This window comes from Pyrus communis, chromosome 17 (genome assembly GCF_041283825.1).
Source record: "Pyrus communis isolate YQ-2024b chromosome 17, ASM4128382v1, whole genome shotgun sequence".
Taxonomy (NCBI): Eukaryota; Viridiplantae; Streptophyta; class Magnoliopsida; order Rosales; family Rosaceae; genus Pyrus; species Pyrus communis.
This window is the reverse complement of record NC_142581.1, coordinates 19,107,876-19,128,565: the sequence shown is the minus strand read 5'-3', so window position 1 is coordinate 19,128,565 and position 20,690 is coordinate 19,107,876. Positions and strand designations below refer to the sequence as shown.

The following is a 20,690-nucleotide window of genomic DNA, read 5'->3' as shown; positions in this document are numbered from 1 at the left end:
AAGATAATGAAGTAACAAGGAATTTACCCTTCAAATCTCTGAATCCTTCCTTCACCATCACGTTCTCTAACTCCTCTCTCTCTCTCCGAGTTTTGCCTGAAGAACGAAGGATTTTCTTCCACGGCTATGGAAGAGCCACCTCCTCCCTATTTCTTTTCCTTTCCTTGCAAAGCCAGGAAGAACATGAAGAACGTTCTCCCCCCCTCCCCCCCTCCTCTCCTTCGCAACTCCCTTTTTCCTTCCTCCTCCCCCCTGCCATCTCGTCCCATCTCTTGGTCCGCCCTAACCCTTACATGATTGGGCCTCTCCCTCACAAAGTGGGAAGTTATTTAATTAAAGACTATAGTCTAGCAAACGATTTCAAATGTCCGTAACTATACCGTTAAAACTCGGATTTGCAAACGGCTTTTGCCTAGACATTCGTTGCTTCGAGATCTATTTGAAAACATTACTTGTGACCTCGAAAGGTCTACGGATTTTAAATAATTACTTTCCAAACTTCAAACAAATTTTAATTAGTTTAATTAAAATCTAAATTCAAACAATTTAAAATAAATTGTCGAGAAATAATATTAAATCTTAATAATACAAATACGTAGATTACAATAGTGAAATCCAGGAACGGAATTTCACAGCTTATATGGCATTGATTTGACATTCCTGAGCACTTGCATTCTATTTAGAGACATTTGACATGGCATATTTCCGAACATGATTTATATATATGTATATTATATTTTATGGGAAGTATACAGGTTTTACGGCGAGAGGTTAGAATCTTGTTTATGAAATGGTTTTTGAAAAGCTTTGTTTTTGCCCACTCACACTTTTTGTTTTGCACCCCTCCAGGTTCTAGTTGGCTAGCACTCTTGGTGGCTTCCTAGAGGATTTCCCCGGCATATCTGACAGATTATTACCAGTGTAGGACCACCTTCGGGTGTGCTTTTGTTGTATCGTTTTCTCCCGGACTGCATTAGGTCTTCGTGCTCTGAATTTTGTTTTCACACTTACGCTTGCACATGTATGTCGTGACTTTGTGTAAAGCTGGTTTTTATTTATTCGTACTACTTTTATTATTACTTTATTAGCTTCCGCACTGTGCACATGGTTACGTCACTTTCACGTGACGGCCAGCATACTCTGATCTCGATCGGGATGTGTCAAAAGAATTATCTAAATTAGCAATATGAATTTCGCATGATCATCTAGAGCTCTAGTAAAATCTAATCCAAATTATATTAGATAAAGTAATAACAGTTTTGTTAAAAAGAGCTTTCCAAAATACTAGCAAAGGGAAAGAACTTGTAAGAATAGAAGAAGAAATAGTTACTGAAAGAGAAGCAGAAGCTTTTAGAAATAAAACCTTATATCTTTTTTTTTTTTTGAACAAAAATATCTTATATCTTTTGAATCCTAAAAATTGGTATAAAAGAGGGGAATGGTTTAGCGAAAGTAAATTATACAGTCATCATTACCAAGAATAGATAATCAGAGCAGTAGACAAAAAGGATGTAAGCAGAATTAATTTAATAACTAGAGAATTTTACGATGAAATAGATAGAAATTATATATAATTTAATACATCTTGGAACGATAGTAGTAGGAGTCAAAAGTTCAACCAGACCACGATTAGGAGTGAAGGTTATAGACAACTCGATGCAGTTACAATCGGAATGATGGAAATTGATATGTCAGAAAATGCTAGAGTAGTCTATTGTCAACTGCCATTTATGCTCCCATGTAAAGGCTTTTACAAAGATGTTCATATTTCTGTAAAATCGATAAGATACGATATGATAGAAAATAAAGATAATTTACAATTATGCGTAGGCTTTATATGAAAATTACAAGTTAATAGCAATAGTAAAACAATACTAGATTTAATAAGAATCTAGATATATTTGAAAGTAAGGGTATTTCAGCAGTCAAAGGCCGATATGTTAAAATTAGAAGACCTAGAATGAGGTGTATCAAATATTTTAGGAGATACTAATATAAGAGACCCTACATAATTTCATTTATATACGCTATATGATGGTAACCAATTAGTAAAATTCAGCACGTATAGGCCAAGCAGACAAATTAATAATGAAGAAGAATCTTATCAAGAAGAGAAGTATGAGTTCGATAGCTATTGTGACAGCCCGTTCCGGAATTTTCGAACCGTAAGGGTGAAATGACGATTTTGCCCCTAGTGTGATTTTTCGTTGTGTGGTTGTTTTTGGATTATTGTTGGCAGGTTGTGGACCACACACACACTCTCCCACACCCCCTCACTTTTTCCCTACCCTGCACCCTTGTCCCGAGTTCCCAATCTCCCCCATTTCCTATCCCATTTGTACGGACACACCCCAAAACCCTCCAAATCTTCACAGATCGAGGAAACAAAGTATATATTCATGCTCGTGAGGTCCGTAGAAGTTCGACCATACCCATTTCAGGTAAGGATACCTTCGTTTTCACGTCGAACTCGGGATACCCGATTTTGTAACTGTTCATGCACACGTTAATTCTTGTGTTTTTGGGAATTTCAAGCTTGTAGGAAGCTTAGTGAGGTCCTTAGGAGGCTCGGGGTGGTTTGTTTGAAGGTTTTGGACGTCGAGGACGTGAGTTACAAGGTTGGCCGGAGTTGGTGGTGTTTTCTCTACGAGATTCCATGTGTTTTAGCACTTGAAAGTGGTATGGATTTGTTCCTCTCGTTGTAAGCTTCATTTTGGCACCAATTTTGTGAAATTTGGTTGAAAAACGAAGAAGTTACAAAGTTTTGAAATTTTCACGATTTTCCGGTGCCGGCGACGGCAACAGCGCCGGAGCCTCGCCGGAGAAGACGACGGAATATTCCGTCAGTTTGGACGGAATATTCCTAACGGCGTTAACGGAATCCGTTAAAGTTAACGGAATATTCCTGACGGCGTTAACTGACGCCGTCAGTGTGCCAGGCACGTGCGACGGTAAAAAAAATTTCTAAAAATATAGGGATGTTCCTGAGGTTGAGTAGATGACGTTGGTGTATTCATACACCCCATTTGAGCATTGTATGAGAAATTATTTCTTAAGGTTGATTATGTGTTTTAAAATTAACGTTTTTATAGTTGTTTCGCATATAGGTGAGACCTATCCTGAGGACGAGCGCGGTCACTCGAGGCAAAGGGGTTACGACCCTTATATATACCAGTGAGTGGGCTTTTGGTTTTCCGTCTATACCTATATACTTACGTTTTTTCCAGAAATTTATTTGAAACATTATACGTTTGTATGCCATGCCTATAGTTTGCCATTTATTTACGCATTATGAGTCGCATATGTTTATATATGTTTGGTGTTGCGGACGCACAGGTAAGTGTCAGGTGAGTTATGATTTATGTTTACGTTCAGTAGTGATTTGAGATGCATAGAGAGCTCATAACCTGCACCCCCGGTGTTAGTGCTCCCGCCCAGAGTTGGGCATAGTCCTTCACGTGCTGTTCACCTCCCGTACCATACGCTCATCTTGGATCCAAGTTAGGTGCACAGTCTTGTCGTACAGACCACTTTAGGTGGTTCCGACTCGTAGGTGACCCACGATTATTCGCCCAGCCTTCACATGATCCTAGCACTTGAGCATACTTATATTACACCCATGCTTGTCCTACAGACCACTTTAGGTGGTTCCGACTCGTGTGCAGGTATAGTTAATGAGATGGAGATTTAAGCTCTAGATTCAGCCGCACAGGTCACATTAGGTGACTCCGGCCGACAGATTACATGGCATTGATTTGACGTTCCTGAGCACTTGCATTCTATTTAGAGACATTTGACATGGCATATTTCGGAGCATGATTTATATATATATATATATATATATATATATGTATATTCTATTTTTTTGGGAAGTATACAGGTTTTACGGCGAGGGATTGAAATCTTGTTTATGAAATGGTTTTTGAAAAGCTTTGTTTTCGCCCACTCACACTTTTTGTTTTGCGCCCCTCCAGGTTCTAGTTGGCTAACACTTTTGGTGGCTTCCCTGAGGATTTCCCCGGCATATCTGACAGATTAATTCCAGTGTAGGACCACCTTCGGGTGTGCTTTTGTAGTGTCATTTTCTCTAGGACTGCATTAGGTCTTCGTGCTCTGAACTTTGTTTCACACTTACACTTGCACATGTATGTTATTACTTTGTGTGAAGTTGGATTTTATTTTATTCGTACTACTTTACTATTATTTTATTAGCTTCCGCATTGTGCACATGGTTACGTCACTTCCACGTGACGGCCAGCATGCCCTGATCTCGATCGAGGTGTGGCAGTTTGGTATCAGAGCCTAGGTTTGGCAGTCCTATACTTTTGTGAGTATTCTAATGGTTTTGGTGTCTTCTGTCAGAATTATGCCTCCTCGTCGGGAACGACGTCATTCTGCTGATCCTAGTTTCCCCGATGTAGCTTAGCTGGGGGAAGCTATCGCTACAGCTATTCATTCGGCGCTCCGCCATCCCCAGAGGACTCATCTGGAGACTATGTATAATTTGAAGTTGGATAAGTACGAAGGCAACGAGGGTTATGAGGGTGCGGAGCGGTGGCTAGAACATGTTGAGAAGACTTTTCGTGTTTTGCATAATCAGGGAATCTTCCTCTCGAGAAGTGGGTAGAGATGACATCGTGGTTTTTGGATAAGGATTTTGCATCCTGGTGGGCGCAGGAACTTCATCGTTTGACTCCAGCTGAGAAGATTGATTGGGATGTATTCCGAGAGTTGTTCAGGAGAAGGTTTGTGCCTCCTGAGTATATTGACCACAAGAAGCAAGAATTCACTAAGTTGAGACAGGGGAAGCTGACAGCAAATGAGTACTACCGGAGGTTCATTGATTTGTCTCGCTATCATCCAGATGTTGCTAGCAATCCAGCGGAGATGCTTCATCGTTTCCGTTTAGGCACTAAGAAGAAATGGCGTTCGATGGCGACCATTACCCCTTGTGACACCTACTAGGAGTTTTATGAGATTCTGCTGAGAATTGAGGATTTAAAAAATATGTCGAGCGAGAGTGAGGAGGAAGAGAAAGACGGTAATCAGAGGAAGGATGATAAGGGCAAGGGTCAGGCATCGCTCGGACCTCGTAGGACCCAGAACTTCAAGAGGGGTGGCACTAGTTCTAGCTCTTCTAGCGGTGGTTTTAGCGCCACTGGTCAGGGTTGTGGAGGTAGGTTTGTTGGTGGCACTAGAGGCCAGAGACAGAGTGATGCTGGTAGAGGTAGGGCCCTAGTTTGCCGCAGGTGCAATAATCGACATTTTGGTGAGTGTAGGCGAGGCAGTAGTGGTTGCTTTACTTGTGGGCAGATGGGACATCGGGCTGCAAATTGTCCCCAGAGTCAGCAGAAGCCTCAACAGACTTTCTTGCCACCACATGTACCAATCCAGCAGATTCCTGGTCCTGGTAGTTATAGGCAAACAGGTTGAGGTGATGCCTATTACTATCAGGGCGATGCTGTTCCTTATGCCCCGGGACAGTATCAATATCCCCATGACTCATATTCTCAGTGTGGTTATTCCCAGTATTCTGGTGGCTATATGTCGTATACTCCAGTTCCAGCGGGCGGATCTCAGTGGTTTCAGGGATGACAAATTCAGCAGGGGGAGATTGCTACGAGTAGTGCGGGGTCTTCGAGGCAGTCTGGTCAGCCCAGTCAGGGGCGTGGCACTCAGAGTCGTGGTGGCCAGATGAGCAGAGGTCGAGGTGGACGACAGCAGACCTAGGGGTGTATTCATAATATTTCTCTGCAGGACGCTCAAAACAATCCAGATTTGAGCATAGGTACGTTAAATATCCTTGGTTATTTTGCTAGAGTATTAATTGATTGTGGTGCTACACATTATGTGATTTCTCATACATTTGCTCAAGTGACGCAACCTCGCCCCACAACTCTAGGGTATGATTTAGAGTTCGCTATGCCTAGAGGGGAGAGATGTATTGTAGATCGTGTATACCCAGGATGTCCAATGATAGTGAAGGATGTTGTTATGCCAGCTGATATTATCCCGTTGGATATTGTTGACTTTGATGTGATTCTGGGCACCGATTGGTTGCATTTCAATCGTGCCAATATTGATTGTTACGGGAAAATAGTTACGTTCCATCGTCCTGGACTACCTGTGGTTACTTTTGTGGGCGAGCGGAGTGGGGTGAGACATGGCGTTATTTCGGCCGTGCGAGCGAAAAGGTTGTTATTTAAAGGTTGCCAGGGGTACTTAGCTCATGTGGTGTTGTATGAGGCTACTCCTAGTAGAGTAGAAGATGTGAGGGTAGTCAGACATTTTCCCGATGTTTTTCTTGAGGATTTACCTGGTTTACCGCCAAACCGAGACATGGAGTTCACCATTGAGTTGCTTCCAGGTACCAATCCTATTTCCTTGACTCCTTATCGTATAACTCCCGCTGAGTTGAGGGAATTGAAAGTTCAGTTGCAGGAATTAATGGGTAAGGGTTTTTATTCAGCCTAGTACTTCACCTTGGGGAGCTCCAGTGTTTGTGAGAAAGAAAGACAGAACTTTGAGGCTATATATTGATTATAGGCAATTGAATCAGGTGACGATTAAAAACCGTTATCTATTACCACGTATTGATGATTTATTTGATCAGCTTCGAGGTGCTTGTGTATTCTCCAAGATTGACTTGAGGTCTGGATATTATCAGTTGAAGATTAGTAGGGATGATGTTCCTAAGACGGCGTTCAGGACTCGTTATGGTCATTACGAGTTCCTGGTTATGCCATTTGGACTGACGAATGCACCAGCTGCTTTTATGGATTTGATGAACCAAGTGTTCCAGCCATATTTGGATAGGTTTGTTATTGTTTTCATCGACGACATTCTGGTGTATTCTAGATCTAAAGCAGAACATGTTCGACATCTTACCTTGGTGTTGAAAAGGTTGAGGGAGCACCAATTGTATGCTAAGTTTAGCAAGTGCCAGTTTTGGTTAGACTAAGTTGCATTTTTGGGGCACGTCATTTTAGCTCAGGGTATTTTCGTGGATCCTCAAAAGGTGGCGGCTGTGGAGAAATGGGAGCAACCGCGAACCGTCACTGAGGTGAGGAGTTTCCTTGGTTTAGCAGGGTATTATCAACGGTTTGTTAAGGATTTTTCTGTGATTGCCCTACCACTGACGAGATTAACGAGAAAAGACGTTAAATTTGAGTGGGATGATAAGTGTGAGCAGAGTTTTCAGCAGTTGAAGTATTGTCTCACTCATGCACCTGTTTTGGCGTTCCCGGACGATAGTGGTGATTTCGAGGTTTATAGTGATACTTCTTTGAATGGTCTGGGATGTGTGTTGATGCGGTATGGTAGGGTAATTGCTTATGCTTCACGACAACTGAAACCTCATGAGTTGAATTACCCTACACATGACTTGGAGTTAGCCGCCATTATCTTTGCGTTGAAATTGTGGAGACACTACCTTTATGGAGAGAAATGTAAGATCTTTACAGATCATAAGAGTCTTCAGTATCTTTTTACGCAGAAGGATCTTAATCTTCGTCAACGAAGGTGGATGGAGTTGCTCAATGATTATGACTGCACGATTGATTATCACCCTGGTCGTGCAAACGTTGTGGCTGATGCACTTAGCAGGAAGTCTCAGGGCCGTATCAATGCATTGTACGCTAGTCGCATTCCTTTTCTGGCAGACTTACGATCTACGGGAGTGAGGTTGGAGGCAGAAGATCGAGAGGTAGCTTTACTTGCTAATTTTCAAGTTAGACCAATTTTAGTCGATCGGGTCCTTGAAGCTCAGGTAGTTGATAGGGAAACTCAAGAATTGATCCAAGCTCGAGATCGAGGGAGGAGAGAGACCTCAGAGTTTGTGATTCCGATGGCATGCTGATGCAGGAGGGTATGATGTTTGTGCCTAACAATTTGGATTTAAAGAAAGCAATTCTTGATGAAGCACATATCTCGGCTTATGCTATGCATCGAGGAGCTACTAAAATGTATCATACTATTCGATCATTTTATTATTGGCCAAGTATGAAGAGGGAGTTAGTTGAGTATGTGAGTAGGTGTGCCGTTCGTCAACAAGTTAAGGCGGAGAGGAAGAAGCCGTTTGGGTTGTTGCAGCCGCTTCCCGTTCCAGAGTGGAAATGGGAAAACATTACTATGGATTTTGTGTACAAGCTTCCGCGTCCACATAATGGTTTTGATGGCATTTGGGTGATTGTTGATCGGCTTACTAAGTCAGCACATTTCATTCCAGTGAAGGAGAAGTATTCTTTGGGCCGATTAGCTGAGTTGTTCATCTCGAAGATCGTGAAGTACCATGGTGTCCCTGTGAGTATTGTCTCGGATTGTGATCCAAGATTTACATCTAAATTTTGGGTGGCGTTTCAGGAAGCTTTGGGTACGAGACTATATTATAGTACGGCGTATCATCCTCAGACGGATGAACAGTCAGAGAGAACCATTCAAACTTTGGAGAATATGTTGCGAGCTTCGTTGTTACAGTTAGGTGATGCTTAGCACAAGCGGTTGGATTTAATGGAATTTACCTACAACAACAGCTTTCATTCGAGTATCGGCATGACACCATTTGAGGCATTGTATGGTAGATCTTATTGTACACCGTTGTGTTGGTCAGAGGTCGGAGAAAGAGTTTTGGTGGGCCCGGAGATTGTTGAGGAGACTACTTAAAATGTTTATGTAATTAAGTCCAACCTGAAGGCGGCCCAGGATAGGCAGAAGAGTTTAGCAGATCGTCATGCTACTGACAGAGTGTATGAGGTTGGCGATTGCGTATTTCTGAAGCTTTCACCATGGAGAGGCGTTGTATGGTTTGGAAAGAAAGGTAAGTTGAGTCCCAGGTATATTGGACCGTACATGGTCACTGAGCGAGTGGACGAGGTAGCTTACAGGTTGGAGTTGCCTCCGGAGTTAGCTAGAGTACATAACGTTTTTCACGTGTCCATGCTTCGACATTATGTTGTTGATCCGTCTCATGTGATACCTCCTCAACCCTTGGAAATTAATCCGGATTTGACTTATGATGAGGAACCAGTGACGATTCTAGATTGGAAGGAAAAGGTTCTGAGGAACAAGACAGTGAACTTGGTGAAAGTTTTGTGGAGCAATCATTATGTGGAGGAAGCTACTTGGGAAATTGAAGATTGGATGAGAGATTTGTATCCTCGGTTGTTCTTTGATCACTAGGGGTTGTTGTATGGTTGTTTTGAATTTCGGGACGAAATTCTAATAAGGTGTGTAGGTTGTGACAGCCCGTTCTGGAATTTTCGAACTGTAAGGGTGAATGGACTATTTTGCCCCTAGTGTGATTTTTCGTTGTGTGGTTGTTTTTGGATTATTGTTGGCAGGTTGTGGACCACACACACTCTCCCACACCTCCTCACTTTTTCCTTGCCCTGTACCCTTGTCCCGAGTTCCCTCTCTCCCCCATTTCCTATCCCATTTGTACGGACACACCCCAAAACCCTCCAAATCTTCACAGATCGAGGAAACAAAGTATATATTCATGCTCGTGAGGTCCGTAGAAATTCAACCATACCCATTTCAGGTAAAGATACCTTCGTTTTTACGTCGAACTCGGGATACCCGATTTTGTAACTGTTCATGCACACGTTAATTCTTGTGTTTTTGGGAATTTCAAGCTTGTGGGAAGCTTGGTGAGGTCCTTAAGAGGCTCTGGGTGGTTCGTTTGAAGATTTGGACGTCGGGATCGTGAGTTACAAGGTTGGCCGGAGTTGGTGGTGTTTTCCCAGCGAGATTCCGTGTGTTTTAGCACTTGAAAGTGGTATGGATTTTTTCCTCTCGTTGTAAGCTTCATTTTGGTACCAATTTTATGAAATTTGGTTGAAAAACGAAGAAGGTACAAAGTTTTGAAATTTTCACGATTTTTCGGCGCCGGCGACGGCGCCGGAGCCGGAGCCTCGCCGGAGAAGAAGACGGAATATTCCTAACGGCGTTAACGGAATATTCCTGACGGCGTTAACTGACGCCGTCAGTGTGCCAGGCACGTGCCTGCGAGTGGCCGAAGTATGTGGCCATGCCTTCGCTGGCACGTGGGGGCACGTGCGAAGGTGAAATTTTTTCTAAAAATATGGGGATGTTCCTGAGGTTGAGTAGATCACGTTGGTGTATTCATACACCCCATTTGAGCATTGTATGAGAAGTTATTTCTTAAGGTTGGTTATGTGTTTTAAAATTAACTTTTTTATAGTTGTTTCGCATATAGGTGAGACCTATCCCGAGGACGAGCGCGGTCACTCGAGGCAAGGGGGTTACGACCCTTCTACATAACAGTGAGTGGGCTTTTGGTTTTCCGTATATACCTATATACTTACGTTTTTCCCAGAAATTTATTTGAAACATTATATGTTTGTATGCCATGCCTATAGTTTGCCATTTATTTACGCATTATAAGTCGCATATGTTTATATATGTTTGGTGCTGCGGACGCACATGTAAGTGCCAGGTGAGTTATGATTTATGTTTACGTTCAGTAGTGATTTGAGATGCATAGAGAGCTCATAACTTGCACCCCCAGTGTTAGTGCTCCCGCCCAGAGTTGGGCACAGTCCTTTACGTGATGTTCACCTCTCGCACCACACGCTCATCTTGGATCCAAGTTAGGTGCACAGTCTTGTCGTACAGACCACTTTAGGTGGTTCCGACTCATAGGTGACCCGCGATTATTCGCCTAGCCTTCACATGATCGTAGCACTTGAGCGTACTTATATTACACTCAGGCTTGTCGTACAGACCACTTTAGGTGGTTCCGACTCGTGTGCAGGTATAGTTAGTGAGATGGAGATTTGAGCTCTAGATTCAGCCGTACAAGTCACGTTAGGTGACTCCGACCGACAGATTACATGGCATTGATTTGATGTTCCTGAGCACTTGCATTCTATTTAGAGACATTTGACATGGCATATTTCGGAGCATGATTTATATATATGTATATTCTATTTTTCTGGGAAGTATACAGGTTTTACGGCGAGGGGTTAGAATCTTGTTTATGAAATGGTTTTTGAAAAGCTTTGTTTTCATCCACTCACACTTTTTGTTTTGCGCTCCTCCAGGTTCTAGTTGGCTAGCACTTTTGGTGGCTTCTCTGAGGATTTCCCTAGCATATCTGACATATTAATTCCAATGTAGGACCACCTTCGGGTGTGCTTTTGTAGTGTCGTTTTCTCTCGGACTGCATTAGGTCTTCGTGCTCTGAACTTTGTTTCACACTTACGCTTGCACATGTATGTTATTACTTTTTGTGAAGTTGGATTTTATTTTATTTGTACTAATTTAGTATTATTTTATTAGCTTCCGCACTGTGCACATGATTACGTCACTTCCACGTGACGGCTAGCATGCCCTGATCTCGATTGGGGTGTGTCAGCTATTATCCACAAAATTTATTTCGTAGTTATAGAATAGATACATGTAGGTAACCGCCAAATAAAAAAGCTAGATAGATAAATAATAATAATAATAATAATAATAATAATAAAAAGGATTTCACGGGGAGAAAGAAAAACTTGAAATCATACCTATTAATACTCAACAAAATTCATCATTATTGTAGATAATAAAAGATTCATTAACATAATCAACGTATGGTGGCATAAGTTGTAAATAATTATAATAATGGGTTACTTATTTTCCCACATGTCAACAAGCTTGAATCATGGGTTTTATTTAGATGTTTATGTTTAAGAAGCAATGGTTACAAGGGTCTGACTCTGAAAAACCCAATTTTATAAATAATAGAAAGAAAAATCTAGGTTTGTTATATTAAAACCCACATATTATTCAATACACCCCACATACATAGACCCCATATTTGCTTTTTTAATTAATGTTTATCTTAATACATACCAAATACTTTCTCATAATGCTCTCATACCCCACACTCACACCATACACCTTACATTTTCTACATAATCCCATGCTCTTCAAATCTGAGGTGCAAATAAATAAGGTCATCCTAGACACCTTCGGTGTGATGCTGAAGCTGGTGTGATTTTGGAAATTTTCCAATTTCTCTATTAAAGTGATTCGAATACACTTTTAGTCTGATAGTTTCCAAAGGCAGTGAATCCGAATCTCTTCTATTCTCTATGCCTTCATATGATTCTAAATACTATCATCCTACATCCATCGATATTTGAACGATGTGTTGAGAACAAATATTTGATTCTATTTGCATGTGTTTATCCCTTCATATTTCTCTATCCTTTCAATTTTGTGATCCTATTTGCTCCATGGAAATAGGTGGAAGGTTGTGGGTATTCAACGTCAGTAGATGAGAAAAATGATTTTCGCAGTAGTGGATGAGGAAGATGAGGAAGCTAAAAAAACAAAAAAATCGAAACAAATATGGCAGCCATAGGAATGTAGAGCTTGATATATAGTAGCAGCAGTGACATTGGATGATGATGAATCCTCTTCTTTTCATATGGTCGAATCAAGGGAATGTATTGAGTTGTTAAATCATTGAATTAGAGGAAGAGATTAGGCAATTACGCTGCTTCTAAAATTAAATAAATTATAATGCAGAAAAAATATAGCAGACATGATATCTGATCTAGGGATCCTTTGATCAGATATGACTAAGGTTTATTAGGTGTGTGATTCTCATCATCAGTCATACTTTTTTTAATGGATATCGTTCATAACGTAGCTATAGGCATGTCTGTGTCATTGAAATCACTAAAACAATAAAATAAAATAAAACCATGTTCCATTCGTAAGAATAATATTTTTTTCAATTAACGTGTTTGTAGTTTCATTAGTTAGAGTTTTGTTCTAGAAGGGTGAGTATGGTTTTAAGACGTGAAGAAGAAAGATAGAACTTGGGTTATACACGTTAAAAGTAATTTGGGGCGTATTTAAATTTTTATTATTTTTTTAGTAAACTGTTGATTTATCCCTTGAATTTTTATCTAGCTTTCGATTTTCCCCTTGAACTTTTCTATTAGAAGTCTATATACTTTACTACATGTTTTCTGATGACGTTTGGGACATGATCTAATTTTTCATATTTCACCCTTAGGTTTGTTTTTTTTTTTTTTTTTTTTTTTTTGAACAATCGATATTATCTACATTAAAGGGAGAAGAGGTGGATTTAGCCACAATGAACTAGCAATAATGTGGTTCAAATTCGCCTTTGACGGGAATCGAACTTAAGACCTCTCACTTACAAGTGAAAAGAAATATCACTAGACCGTAATACTAAGTGGTTGCACTCTTAGGTTTTGAAATTATATCAATTTATATATTTTCCTTCTTTGAACGTCTACTCCCCATTGAATTGATGAGATTTTTATGTCAAAATGACCCAATTAATATGACTCGCTGATCTATACAGGGTCTCACGTTCAACGTATCAAATCAATAAAATGATCAAACCGGCAATCAGACATCAATGGATATGATTGCAATACTTCGTGATAAGCTACAACTTTAGTCCATTTCAAAAATCACTCCAAACTTACTGGTGACAACTTAAACTTTTTCAAGGATCCTCATGAACTACTTGAACGGAGTTGGACCCATTTTATTGCGATGAATGACCAAACAATACAGCCTTCCAAGTTCGGCATTTGTTGGAAGATAAATTAACCAAAATCCAACCTTCTTGTCAACACCTCTATGTCAAATGGGAAATTCCACCAAACATTTGCACAATCCCAATTAAAAAACTCAAATTCCACAAATCTAGTCGACCTCCTCGTTGGTTATGAATCTACGATGGTTAAATCGTAGCTTTAATTGATCAGGTCGTAAGACTGCTATGAATGAGTTCACAATTTTCTCAGTGAAATATGTACGGCGTCTTTACTTCAACGCATTACAACGGCGTAAACTGTACTGTTTTCTCATTTTGGAAGGATTAATAAAACAGTCGTACGAATAAACACAATATAACGAGCCATGGAGACGGAGACATTTTCAATATTCATTACATAGTATCGAATGTACAAATATTGAAGATCAGACAAACCTCAACGACCATTGCACATTGAACACCTTACATAGCCAAAGCAATCCCCACCACGGTTGCGAAAAGAACACTACGAACTTTTTTTCCTTTTTCAATTTTTTTGGTTTTTTTTTTCCTAGATCCAGAGTACCTACGAAGTGTAAAAACCCTTGGCCACACCCGCCCAGACGACTAAAAGTAAAAAACTAATGCCTATCTGCAGAAGTTCAGCGAGCACCTGAATAAATTCTCTTAAGACTCTTCAAAGCTCAAAAGTTGAGCAGATGAGCATAATTCACAAATGCTAAAGAAGTAAATTGTACAAAAAGACAAACTTCCCGTTCGAATCTCTTGGCTTTGTCCGCAAGGTTGTATAGACGAGCAGGCCTGGAAAAGAATGAAATGAAAGCCAGCAATAAAAAGAACACTTACCCGAGCTGCTGGCTTCCGTCCTCTCTCATTAATTGAAGCCCCTTAATTTCAGAAAAATCCACAAAGATCCAACATGCTCAGGCCATCGATGTTAGGCTCAACCTGTTATCACCACAGCAAAAGGCGAAGCATAAAGATAAACAATACTTCAAAATAATCAAGAAAATTATATGTAGAAGTTCAATACACATGCCCCAACCCTGTTATTTGTTCTGAGTTATCCCTCGTTGGAATTGAGTACCAACCATCCCAAATGCAGCATTCACCTTTTTACTAAACGCAAAACAAAAAAACAAAATAAAAAAAGATGAAAAGAAATTAGATAGATTGGTCAGCGCAAACTAAAGCTCCGAGATAAGAGGATCTTAAGCAAAATGAAAACAAGCTAGTTATGGTGCAGGGTATTCCCAAATGTCCAATGTTTAAACATGCACAACATAAATGAGGACCAACGCAGATCCTGGCAGGACTTGCACTAGTGTTTGAAGATACCTCAGATGTTGCCACTTTTATGACATTGGTGCATTTGGTCATAGAATCTCTGAGTTAAACCGAACAAAATTAAGACGACATCCAACTAGCATAATAATACGTTGTAGAAGAAAGCAACCAGATAATTAAAATGATTCACCAGAAAACTTAGTCAAAGTAAAGGAACTTATATCCAAAACCTCTAATGCTTCATGGGATTCATTTTACCGTATGTTTCCGTTTACGCATCCACTATCCGAAAGAGCTTCGGAGTCTGCCTCACACACATCACCCAGCAAATATCCTGGGTTGTTACTCCCAACACTGCTTCCCTCGACGCTCCTAGTGTTCCCCTCACAGCTACCAGCCACTGATCCAAATCCAGCATCATCACAACTGCCCTTGCTTGAAACATTTGTAATAGTACTGGAATTGGAGGCATATCCAGGCTCCATTTCACCAGACAGTGTTCTTTTATTTGACTCTACTACTTCCATGCTAAAACCTTTATCCGAAGGCTCTGGAGATGCACTGCTTGCCTTGTAATTGATAATTACAGGAGAAACTGAACCATGGGGCAGAGGGCTAGTAGATTGCCGTTTCTGCGGTGGAGTATCTTGATTCACCTCCACCCCATCAAGATCCTTCCTCTTCAGGTGTCTCTCACTAGAACCACTCCCACAAACTTCACCATCATCAGCCTGCTGCTGGGCCATAACTCTGGATTGTCGAGGTCGTTTACAACCATCAAGATACACATAAGGAGGAAGTTGCCTTCTACGAACATGAGATACATGAATTTCCATCCCTGGTTTCCAAAACATGTACATATTAATGGAATGCCTGAACCCATCAACAGTCCCTCGTATATCAAACTGCTGACCCTGAACCTTTTCACCCTGTTTCCTCTGCAAACCCATAAAAAATGCACAATGTGCACATTCTTTATTCGTATCAACATACTCATGTGGACAAGGATGGCACTGTAACATCCCTAAAGTATCCCTTTCAATCTGCAAATATAAAAAACACACCAAAACATGAGGTAACAATATACTAACATTTCTATTTTTAAGAGAAGAAAAAAAATGAAGATATGGTTATTACCATTAGAGTTAGTTGCCTCAGTCGAGATTCCACCCAGCCTTTCCAAGCACGCAAGTCATCAACATCAGCAGCAATTATGTCAACCTGGAGATAGTTTTTGTAGCTTTCAAAGAACATGTACGGCTCAAACAATGCACACCATTGAGCTCTATTCAATTCCACTTCCTGGATTTAAAAAATGAAAAGAAGAAAGGATAAAATAGTCAGCCAGGCAAAGCAAGCTAAATAACACATACCACAAAACTAAATGAAACAGGCGGGCAAGAGAACAGAACAAGTACAAACCTCACAGGTCTTGTTTCCGTAACGGAACTGCTCGACCATAACACGCAGAGTACTTTGTGAAACATTATAGCTAGAATTCATACAAGGGTACGCAGGAGTTATAATTGGCATATGATGAGTCCGGTCACGAGGATTTCTGCGAGGGTCCCAAACAGAAAAGCCAAGTTCATCCTCTTCAATGGGACACAACATGACAGGATTTGGCCACCGCCACTGCGTATATACCCTAAAGAACCGAGAAACCAGCATGCTGGGAACTGCATTGGGATAAAGTTGGCAAACCCGGGCAACAAGAAGAGCCCAGTTTACTCCGCCAAGAAATCCAGTAACCTGAAAATAAATGTTTTCATACAGCACGCAGTTGGCTTAAATGTCGAAAAATCAAAAATAAAAAACAGAATAACTTCTAAAGTGAGGAGGTACTCACATTGGAATAAACACCGCGTCTTTTCGCCCAAAATTTCAAGCATCTGAGTGTTGTGCAAAAATGCTACAACCAAAAAATACCACATGAGAGGTTCAATATAAATCAGTACATATATGTTTTCATAAAATAAAAAATGGCAATCGGCAGACAAATTAAACCCAATCATAGGAAGCATTTCACCTCAACATTTGGAACAAGCTTTAAAATTTGATCAGCGACCCTGCAGCCATTAAGACTTCGAACAGTAGGCTCATCGATATTGTACAACAAAGATACATCAGATATGTCCAGGTCCTGTTTAATAAAAAAGACCCCTAGATCGATTACGCAAAATGATGAAGAGGACAAATGCCAAGGTTACAAAAAAATGCAATTAACATGATAAATTAAAAACATTCTAAAATGTAATACATCTCGATAAATTGAAAATTAGCTAAGCAAAACCTGGTAATGTACAAAACCTGTTTTCCTATGATCACCGTAAGGGAATTTTATACGCTAAGCTTATTTGTTCAGATAGCTAACTGAACACTTATATTTCTCTTGAATTACACGTAAAGAATGTTTTATTATATTGTTCTATAAACAGCAGAGTCCTCTTAAATAGAAACAGCGAACATATAGATGGTGAGCACGAAAACAAATTAATCTATCCTTGACAGCTACGCAGTCAAAGCCTGTGGCCAACGTGTATAGCACATCAAAAAAATAACAGAAAGACAACATAGAGAGAGGAGAGAGAACCCCTAAACCATGTCATACACAAAATAGCACGTCAACTTCAGAAAAAATAAAGTGTTGCACTTCCATTTCCATAATACTTGGGTTTTTTCAAGTAAGTTCATCAACAAGTGTTCAGCACTTACTTCTGGTACAACCAAGAGAGAAATACTAGCATAAAGGAGGTCGATCGATATTCCGTCAAACTTAAATTTCATTACAGGGACATGAGCATCTGGAACTGGTTGCAGCTCGGTCACCTCTTCCATCTCAGCAAGAATGTTGTGCAATACAAAGAAGAAGTCTTCCTGAATATGACATAACAGTACTAAATAAACATACAGTTATAGAGTGAACAATGACAAGACTCAGAACTCCAAGGAAAAACTGCTTCACATCAATACTTACCTCTCGATTGACATAGGATGGCCCAACACATAACGTGTCTATGTCAGCCCCAGGACCATGCACCTACATAAAAAGTAACAGTATACAAGTAAAATCCAAACAAGCAAAACCAATATCATTGGCTAAGAAAAATAACAAATTAGTAAAAAGTTGATGGAGCAACAACTAAAGACATTTTGTATTTCAAAGTCTTGTTTCCCTCTCTCACAAACCAATTCAGACCACAAATCGAAATCTGAAAACAAAATCAAGAGTGACCACACTTACCCTGAGCCTATAGGACCCAAATGTAAAAATACGAGCATTAGCGTCCTCAACCATTTGATCTGTGTATCCTCTCAAGCGAGTAAGTTGCTTCACCCAATCTTTGACAATCTAACAATCAGAAGATGGGATGGGAAAGTTGAAAATGACAAATCACTGAAACTAAATAGATTATTATAAAATGAACAAAAACAAAATATCAATGCCGATTAACATATACATTAATCACAGATCTCATAAGGCTGATATATCAAAAGCATGGCTTTTAATCAGAAACACATTAAACCCAAAACCATGAATTTTATTCCAACGGACAGCATCAAAATGTTTTCTGTATCAAAAATAGTTGCTTGTACAGGCTATCATCCTGGTCATGCATCACAAGTTAGCTTTTGCTACTTTATTAGTCATATAGTTTTAAGGGGATACTATAATTTATACAAGACACGTACTCTAACTTTACCTCTATAACCATATGTCTGCAACTTTTTACTCTGAGTCTTTGACATCATACACTAATACAGGATCATTGCCATTAGTGAAGTGTAGAATATTTTCACCCTTTTCAGTCTTCTAGATGTTCTTATTCTAAACCTCAGAAAACCTATTCAATGTTCCAGTATGACACAAAATATAATTACACATCCAAACCCATGAGATATAAACACCCTACCAGCGCATAATTGTAATTACAAGTGGCAATTAAGAGTAATGATAGGAAGAACAATTTTTTAGACCAAATTTGTAAACCATGTGATGTGTCACCAAAAGGAAATAAGTACATTAATCAACACTTAAGTAACAATCCAATCATCAACAACCAAGTCATATATTTACAAAATTTGGTCTAAATAGTTGGTCTCCCTAGCATTACCCAGCAATTAAACCCCAAAATTAGGCAACATGGAATAAATAAGAAAACACAAGTTTGTTAATAGCAAAATCAATAACACCTACAATTAGCACAAACAAAAGAAGGCAATCAACCAAGAGAGATTTATATTCTGCATGATAGATTCTGACTGAAAGTTTTGGAAGATGGGTAGGCATCAAAACAGTTATCAAATTAATAGTAAATAATTACTGTCCTAAACCATAACTTCCTGATCACTCTATCTTTGGATTTTAGCGACTCAACAAGTCTACAATGCTAAAACTGCATTAAGTGTTCATTAGCGCACACACAACCAAAAACTCTCTCTTATGGAAATTTAAAAACAAAGAATAATCACCTGCTCGATACGCCGAAGAACCTCCTCTCTCTTGGCAACTCCTTCTTTGGTTTCATAAAGGCCAGCTTCAACCAAAAACTTCAAACACCCCGAAACAAAAACTTTCACAACCAGAACATTAAGAACCAAAAAATAATCAATATTTCCAAATCAAAATTCGATAGCACAAACCTTCTCCAACTCTAATGTCCTCTGAATATCGACTTCCGTCGGCCCGGCAGTCGATATTGGCTTTGTCACTCCGTACTGCCTCGCCGCCACCTGAGGAGGCGATAGCGGAGCACTCAATCCCTCGGAATTCACCATCTCAGCATCCCCAAAACGAAATTGAAAAAAAAAAAAAAAAAAAAAAAAAAAATCCTTTCGCACAAAATCAGAAAACCCTAGAATTCCACTGGAAAGATCGCAGGATCTTGAACCCAAACCCTAGAATCTACGAAAAGAGGGCAAGAGGAAGGGTTTTTACAGTAAAGACATAGCCGAAACCCTAATAACGGAAGGAAATCGAAAAGCAGAGAACTTTCCTAAAGAGATAAGAATTCCAAAACCGAAATGAATTGGGAAATTTCTGAAAATTCAGATACAAAACCGAACAAGGAAAACAAACCCTAAAACGCGTCGGAGAAGATAGATGGAGGAGTCAATGAGACAAGATAGAGAGTGAGTGCCTGGCGGCCGGTTGTTTTTTTGTGTTTTGATATTTTTTTTACTTTTTAACGGCGTTACGGTGGTTACGCGGTGCGCGCCGTTAATTAAGAAAAAGGGAAACCTGGTGCGCTCTTCCATCGGCATTCCGGTTTTGTACACTGCACAGTAGTAACGTCAACTACAAGGAAACTTTTGTAACTTTTAACGGATCCTTCTGACTCATTACACGTGGCGACGTGGGGGGTGCTCAAACCCATATGATTTTTTTCCTTTTTCATTTTGTAAGAACCGCTCCAACTTAGAGTAAGTCTCAAAATTTAGCTTCTATAACCCCAAAACACTCAAACTCTTGGACCAAAATGAAATTATGGGTTAAAACTCAAAATTAGGATAAATTATGTTCAAGATTTGAGTTTGGGTTACTGGGCTGGCCCACGTCTGTGCGTGGACGCACTAGCAAAGGGAGGGCTGCTCCGCGCTTAACGTGTCTTACGTCTCAACGTGCGAAGGTTTAAAGAAGGCAAGGTTCCCACCCATGTGGGTGTTGTCGGCCTTTGATAGAAATGTTATATTTCATTTCTTAACAGATAAGATTACATCCTTGGGGTATAAATACTGATAACACACACACACACACTTGTGCTACCAACTAATTACATCATTGACTAACTAATCATTAGCTAATCACAAGGGTTGTTATAACAACCTTTTTAACAAACTCATCTATTTACAA

General features: G+C 39.9%; 1 protein-coding gene across 3 annotated transcripts; it reads right to left on the bottom strand.

The window, feature by feature from the left end:
- Positions 1-13,917: 13,917 nt before the first annotated feature.
- On the bottom strand, positions 13,918-20,080 carry LOC137707879 (nuclear poly(A) polymerase 4-like). 3 transcript variants are annotated; one of them, XM_088689202.1, is made up of 12 exons: positions 19,481-20,080; positions 19,310-19,387; positions 18,081-18,188; positions 17,814-17,876; positions 17,552-17,713; positions 16,866-16,979; positions 16,686-16,748; positions 16,259-16,588; positions 15,974-16,138; positions 15,095-15,879; positions 14,595-14,668; positions 13,918-14,497 (listed from the first exon to the last, which is right to left on the bottom strand). In XM_088689202.1, the coding sequence occupies exons 1-11, from the start codon at positions 19,613-19,615 to the stop codon at positions 14,599-14,601; spliced, it is 2,073 nt and encodes a 690-aa protein (XP_088545328.1). In that variant the 5' UTR covers positions 19,616-20,080; the 3' UTR covers positions 13,918-14,497; positions 14,595-14,598. The 3 variants fall into 3 exon arrangements, with proteins under 3 accessions (XP_088545328.1, XP_088545329.1, XP_088545330.1); XM_088689203.1 differs by having other exon boundaries at positions 14,589-14,668; positions 19,481-19,990; XM_088689204.1 differs by lacking the exon at positions 14,595-14,668 and having other exon boundaries at positions 14,180-14,497; positions 19,481-19,990.
- Positions 20,081-20,690: the final 610 nt, after the last annotated feature.

Coding starts and splice junctions, on each gene's coding strand:
- LOC137707879 (XM_088689202.1), bottom strand. CDS start 19,615: ATGGTGAATTCCGAGGGATTGAGTGCTCCGCTATCGCCTCCTCAGGTG. Junction 18,189..19,309: donor TTCTTCGGCGTATCGAGCAG/GTGATTATTCTT, acceptor TCTGATTGTTAG/ATTGTCAAAGATTGGGTGAA. Junction 16,749..16,865: donor AGCTTGTTCCAAATGTTGAG/GTGAAATGCTTC, acceptor TTTTGGTTGTAG/CATTTTTGCACAACACTCAG.